This window comes from Fragaria vesca, linkage group LG1 (assembly GCF_000184155.1).
Source record: "Fragaria vesca subsp. vesca linkage group LG1, FraVesHawaii_1.0, whole genome shotgun sequence".
Classification (NCBI taxonomy): Eukaryota; Viridiplantae; Streptophyta; class Magnoliopsida; order Rosales; family Rosaceae; genus Fragaria; species Fragaria vesca.
The window spans coordinates 18,565,260-18,585,419 of NC_020491.1; the positions used below are offsets into that span (position 1 = coordinate 18,565,260).

Sequence of the window (20,160 nt, forward strand, 5' to 3'; positions counted from 1 at the left end):
GTCGGATACAATAATGTCAGGGTACACTTAGTAGGTTTTAAACCTGAATATAGGGTTTTCACGTTAGGTTCTTACCAACATGACCACTGTGGTGGATTTCTTCTATGCATCTAGGCCGTGTGACCAAGTATTTATTATGTGATCTCAGTCACTGACATTGATTGTTAATTTTATTTGTTAATAAAGAGGTTTACTTATGTTTGGTGCAACCGTGTAGAGAAATTCTTAGGTGCAACAGCCGCATCACCTGGCATATGCGCACCCAATCACTCTTTGACATCGTGTTTTTTTTTTTTTTGTCACACCTGCCTTCTTCTTCTTCTTCCTCCTTTCTCAGGCGGATCTTCTTCCTTTCTTCGGTCGGAAACCGATCCCCTCCAATCTTCTTTCCCTCTGCCCAGCCGCCGCCTCTGCAACCCCCGCCGCCTTCACCGTAAGCCGCCTCCGCCTCCACCGTAAAGGAAGAAGAAGCTTCGCCGGGGGAAGAGGAAGGAAGAGGACGCCTCCACCAACCTGTGTAAGCTTCGCCGAAGGAAAAAAGAAGAAGCGCCGGAGCAGAGGAAGGAAGAGGAAGAAGAAGAACGCAGGTGGGGGGGGGGTTTGGAAAAAAAAAAAAAACGTGTCACTGTGTGACTGATAGATCGCAAATGACACGTGGTGCGTTAGCCGCACCTAAGACTCTCTAACCGTGTAACTGCACCTCGATGCTATGAATCATCTAGCTACAAGTAGACATATTCAATTATTTTTTCCCCTTACAACCTTTTCCGACGAAATTTCGACGACAAACATGTCCATATATGGAATAGAATAGTAGAATACTTCTGGGTTTTCTTCTTTTTCAATTCTTATTCTCCTCAGGCTTAGAGAACCTCCCCCGCTCTTTTAACGATCCCAGCCAACGTAACGGCATCGCCGTCGTCGTTAAACCCAATCCCCGTTAGCCCACTTCTTCACTATCCCCAATTTCCCCAATCAACAATTCCTTTCTATCCAAACAAACCCCAATCCCAAATCCGCCGGGTCCTTCAATTTTCTGGGCTGCTCGTTCTTCTCACAATAGCTCCATTCTGTGCTTAAAGTTCGAGCCTTTACAAACTTGGGTTTTGAATTGCTGAGGAATAAGCTACATTGACGCCGTCGCAGAGAAGCAACAACGCCTCCGATCGCCGCCGCTGGTAATTCTTCGCTCTAATTATTGTGAGCTTAGAGAAGTTTAGAAATTCTAGGTTTTCTGTTTTAGGTTCAGTTTGATTCTGATGTTCACTACTTGTTTAACCAATGTTTAGTTATAGATATCAAATTGGAAGAAAAATGACATGTATGGGAAGATTTGTTGCGGCTGTTACTAAAATTACAGCCTTTTTTTATTGCTTAGTGTAGTGCAGAGGAGGTGTTGTTTTCACTTTACTGTGATTCTTATGTATGTGTTATAGTTGGTTTCGTTTTAGAACTAAATACAATTGGGTTCTGATACCATATTTCTTAATATACAAGTTACTAGGATCAAGTGGACTAATCAATTTTCATATTGGCCTTGCTACGTCAAAACCACCTATGATTTTATGTCTCATGCTTTTGCCACCTGTTGAAATCAGATAGTTAATTGATTGAGATTATATCTTTATTGCTTTCTTTTGTTATATCCCAGTAGTTGAGTTTGAGGGCTAGAGATTAGTTAGGGACTCAGGTTATCTCCGTATCTAAAAGTTGTTGATGCAGTTACGATCTGGAAAAATGATAAAAATGGCCATTATTACGGTTGTTACATTTGCTCCATTTGAGATTTACACGAATGTTGAGGAGAAATATGAATTATATTCGCATGATTTGTGGTTTGCATTTTGTTTTTGCTGTCCCAAAAGGTGTCTTAATTTTACACCGGAAAAGTTGTTCTGTTAGATTTTGGTGTGAAATGACCCCAAACGCTAGTTAGGTATCCTCCTTCTGTTTAGGCATAAAAAGTAGTCTTGTTCATGATTTGGTTGTTCTGACCTTAGGTTGATATGTACAAGAAAATGCTTGTGGTATTTTGCCTTATTCATGAGCTTAAAATAGTTATAAGTTGACCAAATTAAGTCAGAATCAATAGTATCTGGTTGTTGATTTAGTTACAAATCTGAAAAATTAGTAAGAGTGTTCATTACTAAAGAATGTAATGTCAGATGGAAAACTTGATCATGCTCTGGGTTTCGGTTTTATTCCCAAGTTCAATTTCTATAATGATATTATTGATTCTCATCGTTCAGGAGTAACATATGTTGAAATATTGGTTTAGCAAATACTGATGCTTTTGGGAGTTGTCTGCAGGTCGTTTGACTCTACCTACCTTCTCCAAATCGTAGCGCTTTATATATAATCATGCTTGCTGGAGTGAAATTCATACCTCGAGATCAGATTGATAAAGTAAAAGACTACTCATCTTCTTCTTTTGTTTTGTTTATTTATTTTTTATTTTTTTATAAAATCAGTATTTATCACAAGAGTAGATTAATTTTTTCCATTACTATTACAGGATGAGAATTTAAAGGCTTCGGCAAAACAGAAACAGAAGAAGGGCTCCGGTAGTAAGGAGGGTAAGCATAGGAGGGAAAGGAGTTCGGGATACAGTAGTTCCGATGGCGAAGAACTTGAGAGAATAAAGAAGGGATCTAAAAAAAAGTGGTACTCATCGGATGAATACTTATCATCATCATATAGTTCAGAAAATGAAAGTGAGGGAAGCTCTGACCGAGATAGAAAGAAGCGTCACACTAAGAAAAAGAAGAGATCGAGTAGCAGTAGAACAGAATATGGTTCAGAAGATCTTTCATCTGCTTCTGATAGTTATTCTGATAGGAAAGACAAGCATAAGAAGAGAAGCCGAAAAGAGGGAAAGAAAAAGAGTGGAGATAGAAGTCAAAGAGGTATGAAGGATGAAGAATATTCTGGTAAGTGCCTTTTCTCTTCTTTCCAAACCTTTTTAATCTAATGATAGGGTATTGATCATGTTCATGATATTTCTCTTTATATAGAGGGAGGTAGAGGAACTACTACGGTGAAAGATGGGGAAATTGTGAGGAAGAAAATAGGGTTGGAGTGGATGCTTAGACCTGAAGGAAAAGAGAGAACACCTGCTATTACTGTTGAGGACCAGCCCAAAGAAATTCCAGTTGAAGAGGTACTGATATATTTTGTTAGGCGAGCTTTTAATCTTCGTAATTTTATTATATTGTAGTTATGACTTGGGATACTGTTGATTTTTTTTTATGGCAACTATATCCTTGTTTGTTTTGGTTGGTCTAAATATAAATGTAGAAGTAGAGTTGATGTACTCAAGAACCATATATTTGTAATCTGGAATTAATTTAATTTTCAGGGGGCAGATCAGCAATGCATTCTCCTTAACTATGTTATCCTATTACACTCAACACGATTGCTTCTGTTAAAATGTTAATAAATGTTACTATTTGGTCCAACCAAATATGTAATTGTTACTGTTGTTGTCACCTTTCAAGTTCAGAGATTTCAGGGTCATACAGTATGGAAAGAAAATTTCTTAGCTTATCCAATTATATTCCAACCAAATATATTGTTGTTTGTGTCGCTATCTCCTTTGAAGCTCAAGGATTCCGGAGTCGTACAGTATTGAAAAATTAATTTCTTAGCTACCTGATGTTGTTACTTTGAGTTCTTTTATTATGGACGTTATACTTCTTGGAGTTGTATGCATAGTTGGACTCTGCTATTGGAAACATACAGTTTTTTTCCCTTCCGGCTTGTGCTCAAATGATGGGGAATTGTATATTCTTGTGGGCTATTTTGGTGAAATGTTACTCTTGCCAAATAAAAGTGCCTATGATTATTCTTTCAGCTTTGAAAGATTGTGATTTTGCTTACCTAATAACTAATTTCTGCGTTTTAGATAAAGAAGGTTAATCCTAAGGAATTAAATCCATATTATAAGGATGATGGAAGCGGTTATCCAGAAGATAATGATGAACCTAAATCTGGTGTGAAATTACCTTCCTCTGTTGTTGGGGATGGAGGTGCAAGTTGGAGACTTAAAGCATGGAAGCGGGCACAAGAGCAAGCAGCTCGAGAAGGACAAGGGATCCACGAGGTATTCTATCTTTGCCTTCTAGGTTAGAGCAAGTATCTCATTGCACATTCTTCTGTTAATGCATTTTAAATTGGCATTTACAGGTTGTTGGGGAGCGTCATGGTTCTCTCGGTGAACTAGTGGCCTCTGTGCATTCAAATAAAGCAGCCCATTCTCGTGCTCATTTACATGCAATACAAAGTAGAAAAAAAGGGGTGAGTGAGGAACAGCAGCCAGGTTCCAACAATGACATGGATAAAAAGGTATATGGGAATAACCTTGAGCTTTGTAGTTTTTTATAAAGGTGAAATGTGAATGTAAAGTTTACAAACCATAAACCATATGTTAGGTATAATTAATGTTGCGGTCTTTCTTACAAGCTACATGTATGTGACTACCAGGACACTAGTCGAAAGGATGTATCTATCCGACATCCTGAAATGAGGGAGCCTAATGTTCAAGGTTCTTTTTCCTGGAGAAAACAAAAGGGTCAAAAGAGTCGAGATATCTCTACCAAGGACTCTGCTCTTCTAGCAGATGCAGTGTCTAGCATAAACAGGTTTTCCAACGATGGAAGCTTCCTGAGTGAACTTATTCGTAAGCAGACTAATGATTCCAGAAATCCTGTTAACGAAAATGTACTAGACACGAGAAAACCCAGCGAAGCCAGTGCAGCTGCCTCTGTGGGTGATCTGAGTGCGAACCAGTTGGCAGCTAAGGCTTATCAGCTTAAGATGAAAGGGAAGCTTGAGGAAGCTGAGGAACTTCTGGTAAGACATATGCAATACTCTCTCTCTGTGTGTGCTATGCAGCTTGATATGCTTTAAGCTAGTCTTTAGTGGATTGAGAAACCATAATGTGTCATCAACATTTGATGTGAAGCCTATTCTCTTTACCAACTTGGAATAAATTTATATCCAATATATGATGCAGTGAAAATGCTCTTCTTTGCGAAGCTATTTGGTCTTATCTTTGTTCAGGGACTGTACTATCCTTTGTTATGGTCATAAGAAAATAGTTAAAGTATATCCCATTAGGTGAGCATAAGGATCATTTTTTGACTGAACAGATGCATATAAACACACAGGGACAGAGCCAGGAATTTGAAATACCCTGGGCTAAGTTTATCACATAATTTTTTTTTTTATTTCAACATAATACGCAGTGTTTTCTTCTTTCTTCGACAAATAATTTAAATGTGTTAAAGGTAAAAATATGAACAAAACAATTTAGAAATATTTTTTGACAAATGTTATGGACATACAGTAGCATGATACAAATGGTCAACTATAGCTAGAGTATGATATAATTAAGGCTTATGTATATAGACTTTTCTCTAATCGGATGATAGATATATAAATGATTTAATACTTATTTGATATTGTAGAAGTTCGTCATGACTTTCAATCCATTCAAGTCCATAAATAAATAGAGGGTGGTAAAGAAAATAAAATAAAAATCCAAAGTAGAGTTGGCTGCTTTGGTTAATTAACAAGTGTAATTAAAAACTAAAACGAAAAAAGCAAGGAAAAGTTAAAAAGGTAGAAATGTTAGTTGAGAGAGAGATTGATTGGCTGGGTTATTTACTAATATTTTCTTTCATAAATATAATTACACATGTAGTAAGTTAATTGGGTAAGAATTTCTCTATGGGCTACTGCCCAGAGAAGCTTCAACTAAGATCCGTCCCTGTAAAAACAGTAGGGTGAAAATCAAGCAAGTGATTAACACCACGAAGAAAAGGTTAATGCACATGTTAGACAAATTAAAAAAGGTTGGATTTTAAAAGACACTCATTTAAATACATCTAGACTTTCTCTGTTTCTTTCAGTAATTAATTAACTTTTTTTTTTGGGGTTTGTAGCAAGAAGTAGAAAATCTTAAGGGAAAGCAGGGTGCTGGAGAAAATCCGATGAGACCACAATTTGAAAGAGGTACAAACAGGTAATGTTTCTCCTTGCTTCCCTTTGTATTTTTTTATTTTGTTTGAATAAAATTGCAGTTCGGAAGGATTCCCTAGTTTATAAAAAGAATTCATATAGTGAAAAACAGTACTTCTGAAAACATGGGGTTGCATGCTCTGAGTGATGGACTATTAAAGGTTCTCTTTGTAGTTCCTTTAAAGGATTTTTCAAACATTGATCTATTTCCTGCCATTTACCCCTGTGCTACTAAGCCATAATTCCCCAAGGATTCATTGTTTAAAAAGGAATTGTACTGCAATGTAATATTCCTAAACAAACATAGTCAATTCTTTTGGGCATGTTTACAGTTTGTTGAAAGTACTGCTCCTTTGTTCTTTAATCGCCTATGCACTTAAAAATTCTCATTGGTTTTTTTTCCTCTTTATGTAATTTGTAAATTATTGGATGGTATGTTTGTGCTAATAAGAGATCCTTTTATCTAGATATGCTATGCAGGATATGTCGCTCCGTCAAAAGAAAAAGGATGATGATGGTGACATGCATCTAGCCCAAAAGATAATGCAGAACAAAAAGTATAGTATATCTGGTCGGGCAGATGATGAATATGACTTTGATGATGGTCCAAGCAGAAAGTCTAAAAAGAAGCAGGGAAGTGATGATCGCAAGGTCACCCAGAATAATACATTTGCAAATCGTTTCTCCATTCAGCAAGAACGCTGCCTTTTCTGTTTTGAAAATCCGAAGAGACCAGCGCATCTGGTTGTGGCAATTGGAAATTATTCATATTTGATGTTGCCACAGCAGAAGCCTGTAGTGGATGGTCATTGCTACGTTTTGCCGATGCAGGTAAGCTTGATCTAGTTGCTTCTCTTGTATTTTTTTTTTGTTTCGTTTTTCTAGTCCTTTGACAGGTAGCTGTTAGTTTTTTTTTTTTTTTTTTTTTTTTCCCAATGCACCAGACGGATCATGATATACCAAATATGAGGGCATTATAAGTATAGCTTCTTCAATCCAAATGAAAAAGGGTTAATAGAACCTGATCAGCTCTTATAAATATGTGAGCAGTATAATCTCTCATCTTTGTAAAAAGGGTTAATTTGTACTAAATTCGACCTATTTCAATCTAATGTAAAACATTAAAATTGATCTCATTACTAGGGGTCGTAATTTTAGTCTATTCTTTTGTTGTACATGTTTTGTTCTAATCTATATAATTCTCAACAGCATGTACCAGCCACAAGAACTCTTGATGATCATGTGTGGGAAGAAATTCGAAATTTCAAGAAATGCCTTATTATGATGTTTGCAAAGCAAGAGAAGGATGTTGTGTTCCTTGAAACAGTGATGGGGTTGGCTCAACAGCGCCGCCACTGTATAATCGAGTGCATTCCTTTGCCCCAGGATATAGCTAAAGACGCTCCCTTATACTTTAAGAAGGTAATTATTGTTTCCTCCCAAAGGCATTGAGTTTCTGCTGTCTGTTTTGAAAAGGCTTTGCTCATTCTTCATCTGGAAATTCATCATATGATTCATATCGTACATTTATTTTGTTGAACACTAGATTCACTTGCTTTATATGCTATAAATGTAGAAATTGATTTTCTTAGGTTCTGATTAGGAATGTGCTGAATGGATATGTGATTCAAATATTATTGTTGCTTTATCAGTCTCTGATTTTAATTTCTGTGTTCTGAAAATTAAAATCTGTCAGGCAATTGATGAAGCTGAAGATGAGTGGAGCCAACACAATGCCAAAAAGCTTATTGATACAAGTGTAAAGGGATTGCGAGGTTCAGTTCCAGCTAACTTCCCATATTTCCATGTGGAGTTCGGTTTAAAGAAGGGGTTCGTCCACGTGATTGATGATGAAACACAGTTCAATAGCAGCCTTGGCCTGAATGTTATAAGAGGCATGCTAGAGTTGCCTGCGGAAGACATGCATCGTCGTGGAAGGTATGAGCCAGTGGAAGCGCAAAAGCAAGCCGTTAAGAGGTTTGATCAAGAGTGGGCACCGTTTGACTGGACAAAACAGCTACATTAATCCTAATGGTTCTCATCATTTTGAATATGGCTTTTCACTTAGATTTCTTCACCAGGGTTTAGCTTGCATCTCATTATAGGATAGACACATGTGTACTATACTTTTAGCATTGGAAAGAGATAGTTGACTGGGAACTACGAGGGATATCCCACAAGGGACAGTCAGTTTACTGTATCACAGCACTCGTAGCCAATGGTACATTAATCTTGTAGAAGTGTACCTGAATACGGTTGCTGTGAAATTGTTTCTTAGGTCAAAACCTTTTCGCCTTGTTGATAAGGAACCTCTTCAGTTGCTGGCTTGCTGCTAGTCAGTATATAAAGTTCAAGCAAAAATGAAAATCGTGCCTCAAGATGCAAGACATATGTAAAGATGTCAACATGGAACATATAATGCAGCAGTTCATCAAATTGTCTTTAGAAAAATTTTGCAAATATTAATATGGTCTCTTATTTTGGGGTTCATTCTAATACTAAGGTAGCTTGTGAGTTTTGAGACCTGTCGAGCCACTCTTCCTTGCCTTTCGTCATTCCGGACACGGTTAACCCAGTGACGCCACTTTCCCCATATTCTTTTTTGGTTTTTAGAAGAAACGAAAATTATATTCTGTGTTTTGTTGTTTCGAGTTTTGACTATGGTGGTTCGAGTTTCACTAGGGTTTTTTTACCTCAGTTGCTTGGAAAGTGCGCAGACACCTCTTATAAATACCTACATCAGCCAAAGCCTTAGTTACACTGTAGGTATTCACACAGGCAAACTGCAAAGCAGTCGTCTTTATCAGCCACATACAAAGAGATGAATGTTGAGAACAAGAGGGTTGACGATATGTAAACCCCTCTCTCGCTCTCTACAGTCACTCTTTGTATGAAGTGATGCACTGAATCCCTCTGCAATCTCTTTGGGCACTTGATTTACCACTGCTTGGATCAGATCTCACTCGATCTATTGTTGAAGTTACATATCGGTTGTGTTCATGAAAGCCTTGTGTTGGAGGCATTTGAATGATATATCTGTTTTCTTTTTTCAGTGAACATGAGGGTCTTTTGTATGAGCTGTTCTTGTTTAGGTTCCGGCAATCCGATTTACGATTTCCAATCTCATTTTGTTTCATATTAATGTTATTGGTTTCCTAATCCTTGAACTTCTCTCAACGCTTTTTCTATAAAGCTACCATATGCTAACTGATTGCAGGCACTACAAAAGAAATATTGCGAATTTGAGATATGTTTCAGATGATCTAACGTACGTTGCATATGGTTTTTGGTTTCCGGATGATATTCAGTGCACTCAAAGCATTTTCAATCTCAAAGGATATGCCCATATCATAATTAAGAAAATTGAAAAGAAAGACAGAGAAAATTGAACTACGATCTTAGTAACTTTGGTTTAGAAAATTGAACAAAGAAAGACAAAAAGGATTATTCAAATCCATGAAACTTTGGTTTTGGGCTACGATCTTAGTAATACATCTATGACATCTATGACAATTTCAACTAGAATTCTGTTTCAAAACCGAAAAAACTTTGTGTAATAAAAAGGATTATAACGTGGGTCTTGTATATTTTGGATGTACCAATGAATTTACATTTTGGGAGTGCAACCTGTGCAGCAATCTTTTCTTACATTTGCTGCTAAATAAGTAGTCACCAAGCAAGTAATTTCATTCTCTTGTATGCCGTAAACTAGAATGGGTGGGTTTTAACTTTTAATTAAGCCCAGGTTTATTACTGTATTCTGGGCTTTGGTCAGTCATCCATCTCGTCACATTTTTAGGTCTTGACCTTTGACTAGGGTTTTCTTGGGGGTGCTACGTACAACAACACGTCACCCATTCGTCTACCTCTATATAAGCGCCACCAACCTCACCCAAAGAGGCAAAGAAGACATCACCTCTCATACCTCTCATCCTTCTGCGCCGTTTCCTTTACCTCTTTGAGGGAGGGTTTCATTCTATTTGCTTATCCACGCAGTACGTATAAGCAGATCGATGAACCGGATCGGTGCTTTTGTTTCTCTCTTTCATGCCCTTGGAGCAATCAGCGTTGTTAATATAAACGATTCATTTCATTAGTCTATTCAAAGAGATGACTGTTGAAGAGGAAGAGTCTTAGAGAAAACTCTCAGATTCTTTCTCGACGTTCAGTCTCTCTTTGTATAGACTAGTGAATTGGAATCGTATCTTTGAGCTATGGTTAGGATATTGGCTTGATCTGATCTTGCTTCAATGGTTTTTGTTTAACAAGGGTCATATAAATTCCTACATCACCTAAAGCCTTGGCTACATGTAAGTATTCACAAAGGCCCTTGGAGCAAGACTAGGGTTCGTTTATTTCTTTATACAAAAAGATGACTCTTGAGAACAAGAGGGTTAACGATATGTGATTCCCTCTCAGCCACTTTCTCTTTCTCGATCTACAGTCTCTCTTTGTATAAAGCGATGCGCTGAATCCTTCTGAAGTCTTTTGGGCACTTAATCTTACAACTGCTTGGATCAGATCTCACTCCATTGATGAATTTACATATTTTGATTTCATTAAATCATTGTGTTGGTGGTATTTGAATGATATATTTTGTTTTTCAGCGAACATGATTGTTCTTTTTTTTTTATACAATGAAGGTCTTTTGTATGAGCTGTGTTGTATATATTTTACACATGTATGTCTTTTTCTTTTTTCAATTAGAATTTTATACATGTCTTTATCATGTATAGGTTCAGCCGTTCAGGCAATACGGTTTACGATTTCCAGTCTCTTGTTTCATATATATATATATATCAATGTTATTGATCTCATTATCCTTGAAAATATATATCTTAATGCATATTCTTCTAAAGAGTTACCATGCTAATTGCTCTACGGAAGAAGCATTGTTGCATATTAATAAGCAATTTATATATGTACGATAGTTATGTACATAGGAAAAGTGATGGAAAAAGCGCTACTCACTCAAACAACGCACTGCCGGAAGGCACTGCCTTGATACCAGAAAAGGTCATCGCATCACTTCTTCTATTCCTGTGTACAATGACAAAGAAAACAAGCTGATTGAAATGTTAGCATGGACGACATTACAATACCATGATGTAATATTCATTGTGAGTGATCACTAAACAAACGAACTTGAGTGTTCGCGGCTCTTGTATGCACCAAATTAATATGGGATTTCTAAAAAAAGAAAAGAAAATTAAAATGGGAAAAGGGTCTCTCAGATTCTTTCTCGACGTTCAGTCTCTCTTTGTATAATCAAATGTATTGGATCTGTTTATGGCTTCGAAAGCTCGTATCTCTGATCTATATGTTTTTGATGTTGGTTTGAATCTCATCTTGCTTCAATGGTTTGTGAACTACCAGATTAGTTGTGTTGTTCATGTGTTTTGAGTTAATTTGGATCATCTCAATTTGTTTACTCTGTTTTACTTCTCTTTGTTGTTTTGCTCTCTTTGGAATTCGGGTCTGTGATGGTATGGGGTTATGGTATAGATGCATGTGTCTTTATGACTTCGTCTTAGATCTTTGGCTTTGGGTTGGGTTGTGCTTGATGGTTTGTTGTTGATGATTGATGTGTCGTGATAATGAATGTAATTCACGCCGCGGCGGAAAAATCTGGGTACAATATATTGAAGAAGTTGCGGTATGGTGTTTTAGAATTATAGTTACAAGCTGTATGTGTCTATTTGGAGAAAAATATTGTTGAAGATGGAAGTGATGACTATTTCCCCAGATGATCGAAGCTGAAATAACTGAGCTGTTACGTCTCTGTTTCACAGAGATACCAAGCCAGGTGTTTCTGATCCATCTTCAACAATATCTGTATACTAAACTACATATTTCAAGCCTTTGTATGATACTAACCACATCCGCAAGACATTCAATACATTTGACTTCCCCAATAGATCTGTGTGTTGTGTTGCTGATATAGAGATGGACAGGCAATAAGGTTTGTACAATTGTACATGTACAATTAATCTTTCACCCTACTTTGGACATGTACAATTATTCTTTCACCTACTACTTAGTAGATACCAGTACACTCATATATCAATAACAGCCAACCATCCTATTAAAGACATGCCATAAAGTCCTATAGATGTGCATCACAATTTCATAAGAAAAACGAATAGGAGATTGTGAACACTGAAAAGGGTTAAGGCAATGGAAAAGAGGCCGAGCGAGAATGATTAAGTCGAGACTTTCATTGTGAATTTGCTAAAGTTACCCTATTATGGAGATGCACTCCTGGTAGAATCTCTTTTGGCTGAGGGGCGACATTTTTCTAGTCTTTCGGTAATCAATGATCGAGTGAAACACAATTTTTTTGGTTTAGAATCTTTTACAAAGACCAATTTGTATTGCCCCTGGTTCATTTGGAAGATATTTGGAAGATATGGTTAAAGAGACTATATGTAGAGTAATTAAGCATAAATTGATAGCTACTCGTCAGAATTTGGTAACTTCAACTCCTTTAACAACCACTCACGACTCATAAATCTTCTTACAACATTACGGTGATGTTTGGAAGGAATCGTGGTCGGGCTCAAATCAGAGCTCTTCTTCTGGCATCGGCGTTTGGGAACCCTAATAGTGAGCGGCGTCGGGTGTCTTTGCACTCAGAAGCGACCTCTCTAGATTCGGACGCGGATCGCGCATCTTGGCGGCGGCAGAGACAACATCTGCTGGACAGGAATGGTGGCGTTGGAATGGTCCAATGCTGGAGGCTCTAGGCACCACGAATGGCATGGCTGGGTTGACGAGGACGACATCAAGCTGGTCGCCTTGTGCTCTCCGATAGGAAAAACTAACAGGTTGACCGGTTGACTTTGTTTAGGCCGTTTCTTGATGGGCCAGAAATGGGTATTTCAGAGAAGACTACCTCTCCCGAGGCAGTTGGGGAGTAGTCACCTCGAGGAAGAAACAAAGATCCCTACACAAATTGATTAAGGTGATCCCCTGCTTATTGATAGATAGGTACACCGTTGGGTCTCTAGACCTTATGTTGATGTTTAGGTACTTTGATTCAGTTTGTGTAGGTTAATGACTTTCTAGTGTAATCGTCTACCTTTATGGACGACATTTGTGGTTTTTTTCCTTTTCAGTTTTAGTATAATTTTATTATGATATATAAGCGTTTGATTAAGCAAAGTTATTATAAACAAATTTGATTATTTGTGTGTGCTGCTGAACCTTTTTTTCAGTCGTGCTAAATGCTGCTGAATCTCAGTAGCTTTAGCTGGCTCTTATCGAGTCTTAATTAATAGTTCCAGTTTGATGCTAGTAATGATAACTAATACAACTTTCATTTGGCAGACAAAGTGGTACAAATTGAAAAAAAAAATCACAGAGAGAGCCTCGAGCGTGTGAGGAAATCTCGTTGGAGAAACTTCTTCATCATGAGAACAATTGGATAGCAACCAAGCCACAAAATAAGTCTCAAAATGTGAAATGTATAAATAGTTCTTTGGAAACCGTTTAACCCATTACCTTTCAGTTCTAATAGTTAGCCGAAACTGTATCTGACGGTAATTGTACTAGGGTTTGGGGTACAGCAACACGTCACCCTGTATTTTACCTCTATATAAAAGCTCCTTTCACTCTTTTCATCCTCGTGCGCCGATTGCCCGATTCCTTACCCCTTTGCAAAACCCGAGCAGTCGGCGTTGATGTTCATATGAACGGTTCATTCCATTTGTTTATGCAAAGAGATGACTGTCGAAGAGGAAGAGGGTCAGGGAAAAGGGTCTCTCAGATTCGTTCTCGACGTTCAGTCTCTCTTTGTATAATCAAATGCATTGGATCTGTTTATGGTTTCGAATTGGTTTGAATCTGATCTTGCTTCCTATTTTGTTTTAATGGGTTTTTAGATTAGTGTTTTTGATGCTAGATCTAATATACTGTTGGTTCTTGACAACTTGTTTGTTTCCCCCTCTTGATTTGACTGTTCGGTAGGTGTTTCTGAACTACCAGTTTAGTTGCGCTGTGTGTTTTGAGTTTGGAGCATATCTCAATGGGTTAGTCTCTGTTATACATGTTTCTGTGTTGGTTTGATCTCTTGGGCATTCGTGTCTGTTATGATGCTGGGTTATGTATATATATTTGTTTGTGTTGAAATAGAATTTCTTATGGTATAGAAGACGCATTGTCTTTATGATCTGTGTGTTGGGTTAAACTTGATGATTTGTTGTTGATGATTGATATATGTTGTGATGATGAAGTTGTGATGTGGTGGGTTTAGAATTTTACTTGGTAGCTGTATGTGCGTGTCTATTTGTGGTAAAATATTGTTGAAGATGGAAGTGATGACTATTTCCCCAGATGATCGAAGCTGAAATAACTGAGCTATTACATCTCTGTTTCACAGGGATACCAAGCCAGGTGTTTCTGATCCATCTTCAACAATATCGGTAGATTAGTTTCCTGAACATGTGTATTTGGTGTTTTCATTGCTTGAATCTTTTTATGTATCCTGTGTATTGAATTAATTAATGTAAAGAATTACGGTAAGGATAGTACATGTTTGGAATTCTGAATCTCTATCAATATTTTAGAACAGAGTTGAGGATTACAGGTACCCTGTTTTTGGCTAACCCCTGTTGGTAGTGTTACTGAAGTGATGACCGTTTGTATTGAGACTGATGTTAGTCTCAAGCAATCAAGTGAACCAATACTTATGCTGCACCCCTTTAGTCTCTGGTCATAGCTATAAGATGAATGTGATAAAGGAGAATAATATAATTTGATGAATGTTGGTTAATTTGTGTATACTTTGAAGTTAAAAATAAAGCAACTTTAATGTTTTGTTTCATTGTTTGCCTACTTACCTATGCTTTACAAATTGTACCTCCTGTTATCATTTTGGATGATGCTTTCTGAAAATCTAAATTCTCAAGCTTTCTATCGGGATGATACTTTCTGAAAATCTGAATTCTAATTATATCAAGGCTCTAGACGAGTGTTGACACGTATATTGAGGCATACATATTTGATTTTGGATCTTAGAGGCATATACATATTTGATTTCGGATCTGCTCTGCAGGCTCTATGCTGTATTGAACAAAAGAGTCTTTGCTTTGCACTATACAATCATAACTGAGCTTAATACAGCCTTTGTATGTTATTAACCTCAGTCTGCAAGATATACAATAAATTTTCCCCTATCTCTTGGTGTCCCAGATATACACCATTAAGGAGGTAAGGATCGTACATATACAATTATCTTTCACCCTTAAAGATACCAGTATCTCACACCCATAAATCAGTAACAACCGACCAAGCTATTAAAGACATAAAGTCCTATAAATGTGCATGACAGTTTCACAAGCAAAACAGAGGAGATCGTGAACACTGAATAGGGTTGGTGTTTCAAGGTAAGTACTCGTGGTCTGAGCTTTTCGGTGCCAAGAAGGGAATGGAGGCAGAGCTAGAATGATTTAGTCGAGGCATTCATTTATAGGGTTCTTGTTTGAGTCGATAAACATGGAACTGTCATAAGGGTCTCAACATTTGGTTGAGTTTAGGCTCTCTATGACTGAGGCTGTCAAGTTTGCTCGAGTTAATATGGAGATGTACTAGTAGAATGTTATTTTCTACAGCATTTTAGCATTTTACCGTTGGTGGTTGTCCTTTCCCTTGGTTAAAAAGCTTTCACCAGAGAACGTAGGTTGTACAAACAGGTTTGTTGATCATCCTTGATAGACCGACTTTTCTGTTAATCTGTTATTCCCAATTGTCCGAATTTTGGTGCTTTAACTGCGTCCTTTATCTTTCTTGTGCATGCTTATGACAAGCAATGCCAATATCTTAAGTTTGTAACATGATATAGAGATAGACACGATCTTGGCGGTGAGGTTTGTACATATGCAATGTGTGGAAACAAAACCAGTACATCTTTCAGCCTACGCAATACACCCAAAAGTCCATAGCAACCCGACAGAAGCTATCAAAGATACGTGATACATTTACTATAAATTCAACTTATTTCTTCCCTAGCGGCTAATGTATATCACAATTCCATAGAGATATGCGGTGTGCAGGTAAGGATTTCTGGCCTGAGCTTCTGGGAGCCAAGGCAAGAGAGGCAAGAAGCAAAATTGAGAGCGAGAATGATTTAGTCAAGGTTGTCATCGTGAAAGAAGGAACATTTGTCACTCATGACTACCGGTGTGATAGAGTTCGAGTTTGGGTCGATAAACACGGCACCGTCACCAGGGTCCCTACACTATCTGTATATGTTTCTTCTTCTTTAGTTCTAATTCCAGTGAATCATGAATAATACCTATGTTTTGAAAGTTAAGTTAATTAGACTTCATTTCTAGCTTGTTAACTGTAGAGATTTTATCTTTCAGATCGTTTTAAGTACTGATGAATATAGTTGCACACAGCTTTCATTTGTTTCTCATGTTAACTGGTAATTCAGGCCAGCTATATATAGCCGCACTTGTTTGGTCAAGTTACTCTTGGAAGAAACCTGCTAGCTCTTTTAGTTAGATTCATACCATACAGTAGAAGTCTAGCTCAAACATTAACCAAACGTGGATGACACATCTTGTAGTAGTTGCTTCCTTTGCTGCGAGACCAAGTGAAGGGGTATATATACATGGCTTACCTGAGAGTGGCTAGCTGAGGCACATCTCCCTCGTTGGAGATTTTTAACGTACAATCAGATATAATCGCCACATCGAGTGCAAGTGATACTTCGTTTGCTTTCGCTCCGAGTTTTGTTCCTATAGGTTTCGAATGGAAAAGGTTTTGATGAATGATGAGGGCTCCTTGATCTGATCAAATGGAGTTGTCTAATTATACAATTATTGGCAAGTGGAAAATTACAGTAGCAAATTACCAATGTCTTTTAAACAATACCTATATATCATCTAGTACAATCAGATTTGTTGATAAGCTTCAATAAAACTGATCGACTTTTCTGTTATTCCTTATTGACAGGATATATATTGTTCTCCATTTTTTCATACCACGAACCTCCTAGCTATTCTTCATTTTGCTTCTACGTGGTTATGAGTCATGACAAAAGATTACCTAATCTCCAAAAGTAAACAGCCCCTACGCGCACGTCTTATCATCATAAGATCCGAATAGTCAATAATAACCAACCACAACTTGATCAACGATCCACTATAAGTATGAAGCTCTCGTTTCCTCATTTCCAAGGATCCAACCCACAGCAAACATATTACAAGAGATTCATCACAGAGAGTAAAACTCAGGATTTAAAGAACGCAAAGATGGCCGGACAATGCGTAGGTAATGTTCATGCATGACCTCCTTCCTTGGTTTTTGCAGTCATGAAGTAATTGTTGATCCTTGTGTGCTCATTTCTTTGAGTCCATGTATAAAATTATATGCAGGTAAGGAAGATTGGCCTGAACTGTTGGGAGCTGAAGGGACAGTTGCAAAGGAAACAATTGAGAGGGAAAACTCTACAGTTAAGGCAGAGATCGTGCTCGAAGGAACAATTGTCCCTGCAGATTTAGTGAGAGTGTGTGATAGGGTTCGTGTTTGGGTTGATACATGTGGCATTGTTACCAGGGTGCCTACCATTGGTTAATTCATCCATCGTCGTCACTTTCAAATATGTGAAGAAAATCATATGATATAATACTGAAATAATGAATTGTATTTCCGTGCAGTACGTAGTTCGTTTTCCTCTCAGTATATTCTCAATTAATCTATATAAATAAAGAACACTCTTGCCTTTTCTTCTCTCCTGTATATTCTATTTTCTGATAAACTACAGATCAACAGATGTGATTAATTAGGGTTTTCTTTCAGTACACCATACATAAGCATCTATGCTTCTTTCGTACAAAGCAGATAAACATTGTCAATTTATTTTAAAGAGTAAAGTGACCAAACATAGATTAATCTGGAGAACAAAACTAAAACGATCACTTCATGATACCAAACTTTACCTTGTTTAACGGACTACATGGTGCAATACAGCAACTAATTAACCACGCACATACAGAAGAAACTTCATATTTTGCAACGAACTATTGGTAGAGGTGATCGATTGACGTACGTACGTACCATTAGTTCTTCTCTCTTTTGCAAAATGAGTTTTGGCTTCGGACTTTCCTTGGTGTCAGTTAACTTCCCTAAACAAAATGACTCAGGATATAGTTCCTTTGCACAAGTAAGAAACAGATCGTTAAGATACAAGCACTATGTCTTCGATTATACAAGATTGTATGTAGTTCGCGATTTCTTGGCAAAGGAACGTCCAACAGGCACTTTGGATCAATTGTGCCACCATACCATTCACTGATTCTAGTTTGTTTCATTAGTTGTCCATACTTGGAAATGCTAAGCAGCAAAATTATATTGTTGTTAATTGGTTTCTTTTACATGTTGTTCATGTTTCAGTTTGCAGAAATTTTAAAGAACTCTCTTGAATTTTACTTGATGTGGAGAGAATTCCTTACTGTTAAGGCCGGCCTAATTGTCAACTAGAGGGTGTCCATGCAAACCATTACTAATTAAGACCAAGGTTCTAAAAGGCGCCATCTTGTCCCGCCTAGGCTATAGGCGAGCTAAGCCACCTGGATTTTCTCTAAAGTGTTCAAGTAAGGCGGTCAGCCGCCCAGGGACCGCCTAGGTGGTCAAGGCGCCGTCAAGGCAAAGCAAGCGCGTCCAAGGCGGTCTTGGGCTAGGCGCGACTAGGTGAAGTCGGCGCTTCTGAACAAAAAAAAGATCCAATAAAAACTAAAACTTGTGGACGCCCTTGAGCCTCGTCATGCTTTGATTCCCGAAGATGCCTCGGTGTTGTCCACCATCGGAGCCACGATTAACTTGGGTTGGATGAAGCAGAGGATGTTGTCGAGGTAGTCGGGAATGTTCGGTGGTTGAGTAGTGAGGCCATTTGAGATTTGGGTTTGAGGGTGAGGTTTTGCTAGAGGATTGAGAAGTTTGAATTCCATGAGAGGACGATTCTGGAAATGCTCCTCTACTGTGTATTGCAGAATTGAAGCAGAGGAGATCATTTACCAGATCTGGGTTTGTTTGATTTTTTTTCTTTTTTGAATTGAAGCAGACGAGATCATTTACCAGATCTGGGTTCGTTTGATTTTTTTTTTTCTTTTTCTGGGAATGAAGAGGCAAGAAAGGGGATAGATGTTTAGTCGAAAAAAGAATGAGATAGATGTGAAGAAGAATTGGTAAGAATGTTTTTGCTTACTTTCATTGATACAGTACAGCTATATATACAAGAATTAGGACCATTTTAGATCCTGAAGATTAGCAATCATATTAAGGATTTGCTGTCAATTTCTATCCTACAAATATGCATCAATTACATCTCTATGATTTTGCATATCCCCTTAGATAGAATGCGGCTATTGAGACTTCCAAATTTGCTCAGTATACCTCTCATGTTATTTATACCTCCTTTTTAATTTTAACTACAAACATTTGCTCATTAGACCTCATTTCAAATTTCTAAAATAACCTTAGGTATGTTATTCATATATATCTTGATAATTTACTCATTATACCTCTTATTTATTCTCTAGACCTCTCATTCTTTTTAATTTTTTTTTTCTTTTTGCATGCTGTCATCGAGACCTCTATTCCTTTATTTTTTTTTTTTCATTCAAACCACTTTCACGACCTCAATTCCTTGATATTTTTTTATTTCCCATAGAATGTCACCAAACCTCCATTATTTGATCAATTTGTAAGAAATTTTTTTCAATGACGTCAATTTTTCTCTTAAAAATCAAATAACACAAAGTATTGGGTTTCAAAAACTTATATTTATCAACCCAGTACCGTCTCTTCTTATAACTGAGAGGTCATGAGTTCGACTCACAGTCAGTGACGTAGCCAGAGTAGGACGAGGAGGTTCATATGACCCCTCTAAGTTTTTGACCAAACCATGATTGGTGGGTATAATTAGAGGTTGTGCATGCATATATTATATTTTGATGTAATTTTTGACCCTTGTAACTTAAGAGAAAAGAAAGTGTTTTAAAATGTTTGGCTCATTCACTATGAATATGTGGAGGGGACTCATTGATTATGTTTTTATTACATTTTTGTCATTGCCTGATTAATCGATGAATGTTCTTTGTTATATTTTCGTCTTCTAGTTTATATATGTTTTTC

At 37.4% G+C, this 20,160-nt stretch overlaps 2 protein-coding genes across 2 annotated transcripts; both read left to right on the top strand.

Annotated features, from left to right (window-relative positions):
- The first annotated feature begins 547 nt into the window (after positions 1-547).
- On the top strand, positions 548-8,468 carry LOC101301530. The gene is made up of 11 exons (XM_004288399.1): positions 548-1,178; positions 2,311-2,406; positions 2,516-2,930; positions 3,015-3,160; positions 3,905-4,102; positions 4,186-4,344; positions 4,483-4,851; positions 5,946-6,025; positions 6,489-6,852; positions 7,231-7,443; positions 7,718-8,468. Exons 2-11 carry the CDS (start codon positions 2,362-2,364, stop codon positions 8,045-8,047), a joined length of 2,319 nt encoding a protein of 772 aa, XP_004288447.1. The 5' UTR covers positions 548-1,178; positions 2,311-2,361; the 3' UTR covers positions 8,048-8,468.
- A 7,569-nt stretch (positions 8,469-16,037) lies between these two features.
- LOC101302008 (glu S.griseus protease inhibitor-like) lies at positions 16,038-17,811 on the top strand. The gene is made up of 3 exons (XM_004288400.1): positions 16,038-16,264; positions 16,592-17,298; positions 17,403-17,811. The coding sequence occupies exons 2-3, from the start codon at positions 17,178-17,180 to the stop codon at positions 17,600-17,602; spliced, it is 321 nt and encodes a 106-aa protein (XP_004288448.1). The 5' UTR covers positions 16,038-16,264; positions 16,592-17,177; the 3' UTR covers positions 17,603-17,811.
- The last annotated feature ends 2,349 nt before the right edge of the window (positions 17,812-20,160 follow it).

Excerpts from the sequence above, each read along its gene's own strand:
- LOC101302008 (XM_004288400.1), top strand. The coding sequence starts at position 17,178 with ATGAAGCTCTCGTTTCCTCATTTCCAAGGATCCAACCCACAGCAAACA. Across the intron at positions 17,299-17,402 it reads GATGGCCGGACAATGCGTAG|GTAAGGAAGATTGGCCTGAA; the intron begins GTAATGTTCATG and ends AATTATATGCAG.
- LOC101301530 (XM_004288399.1), top strand. The coding sequence starts at position 2,362 with ATGCTTGCTGGAGTGAAATTCATACCTCGAGATCAGATTGATAAA. Across the intron at positions 2,407-2,515 it reads CTCGAGATCAGATTGATAAA|GATGAGAATTTAAAGGCTTC; the intron begins GTAAAAGACTAC and ends TTACTATTACAG. Across the intron at positions 4,345-4,482 it reads ACAATGACATGGATAAAAAG|GACACTAGTCGAAAGGATGT; the intron begins GTATATGGGAAT and ends TGTGACTACCAG.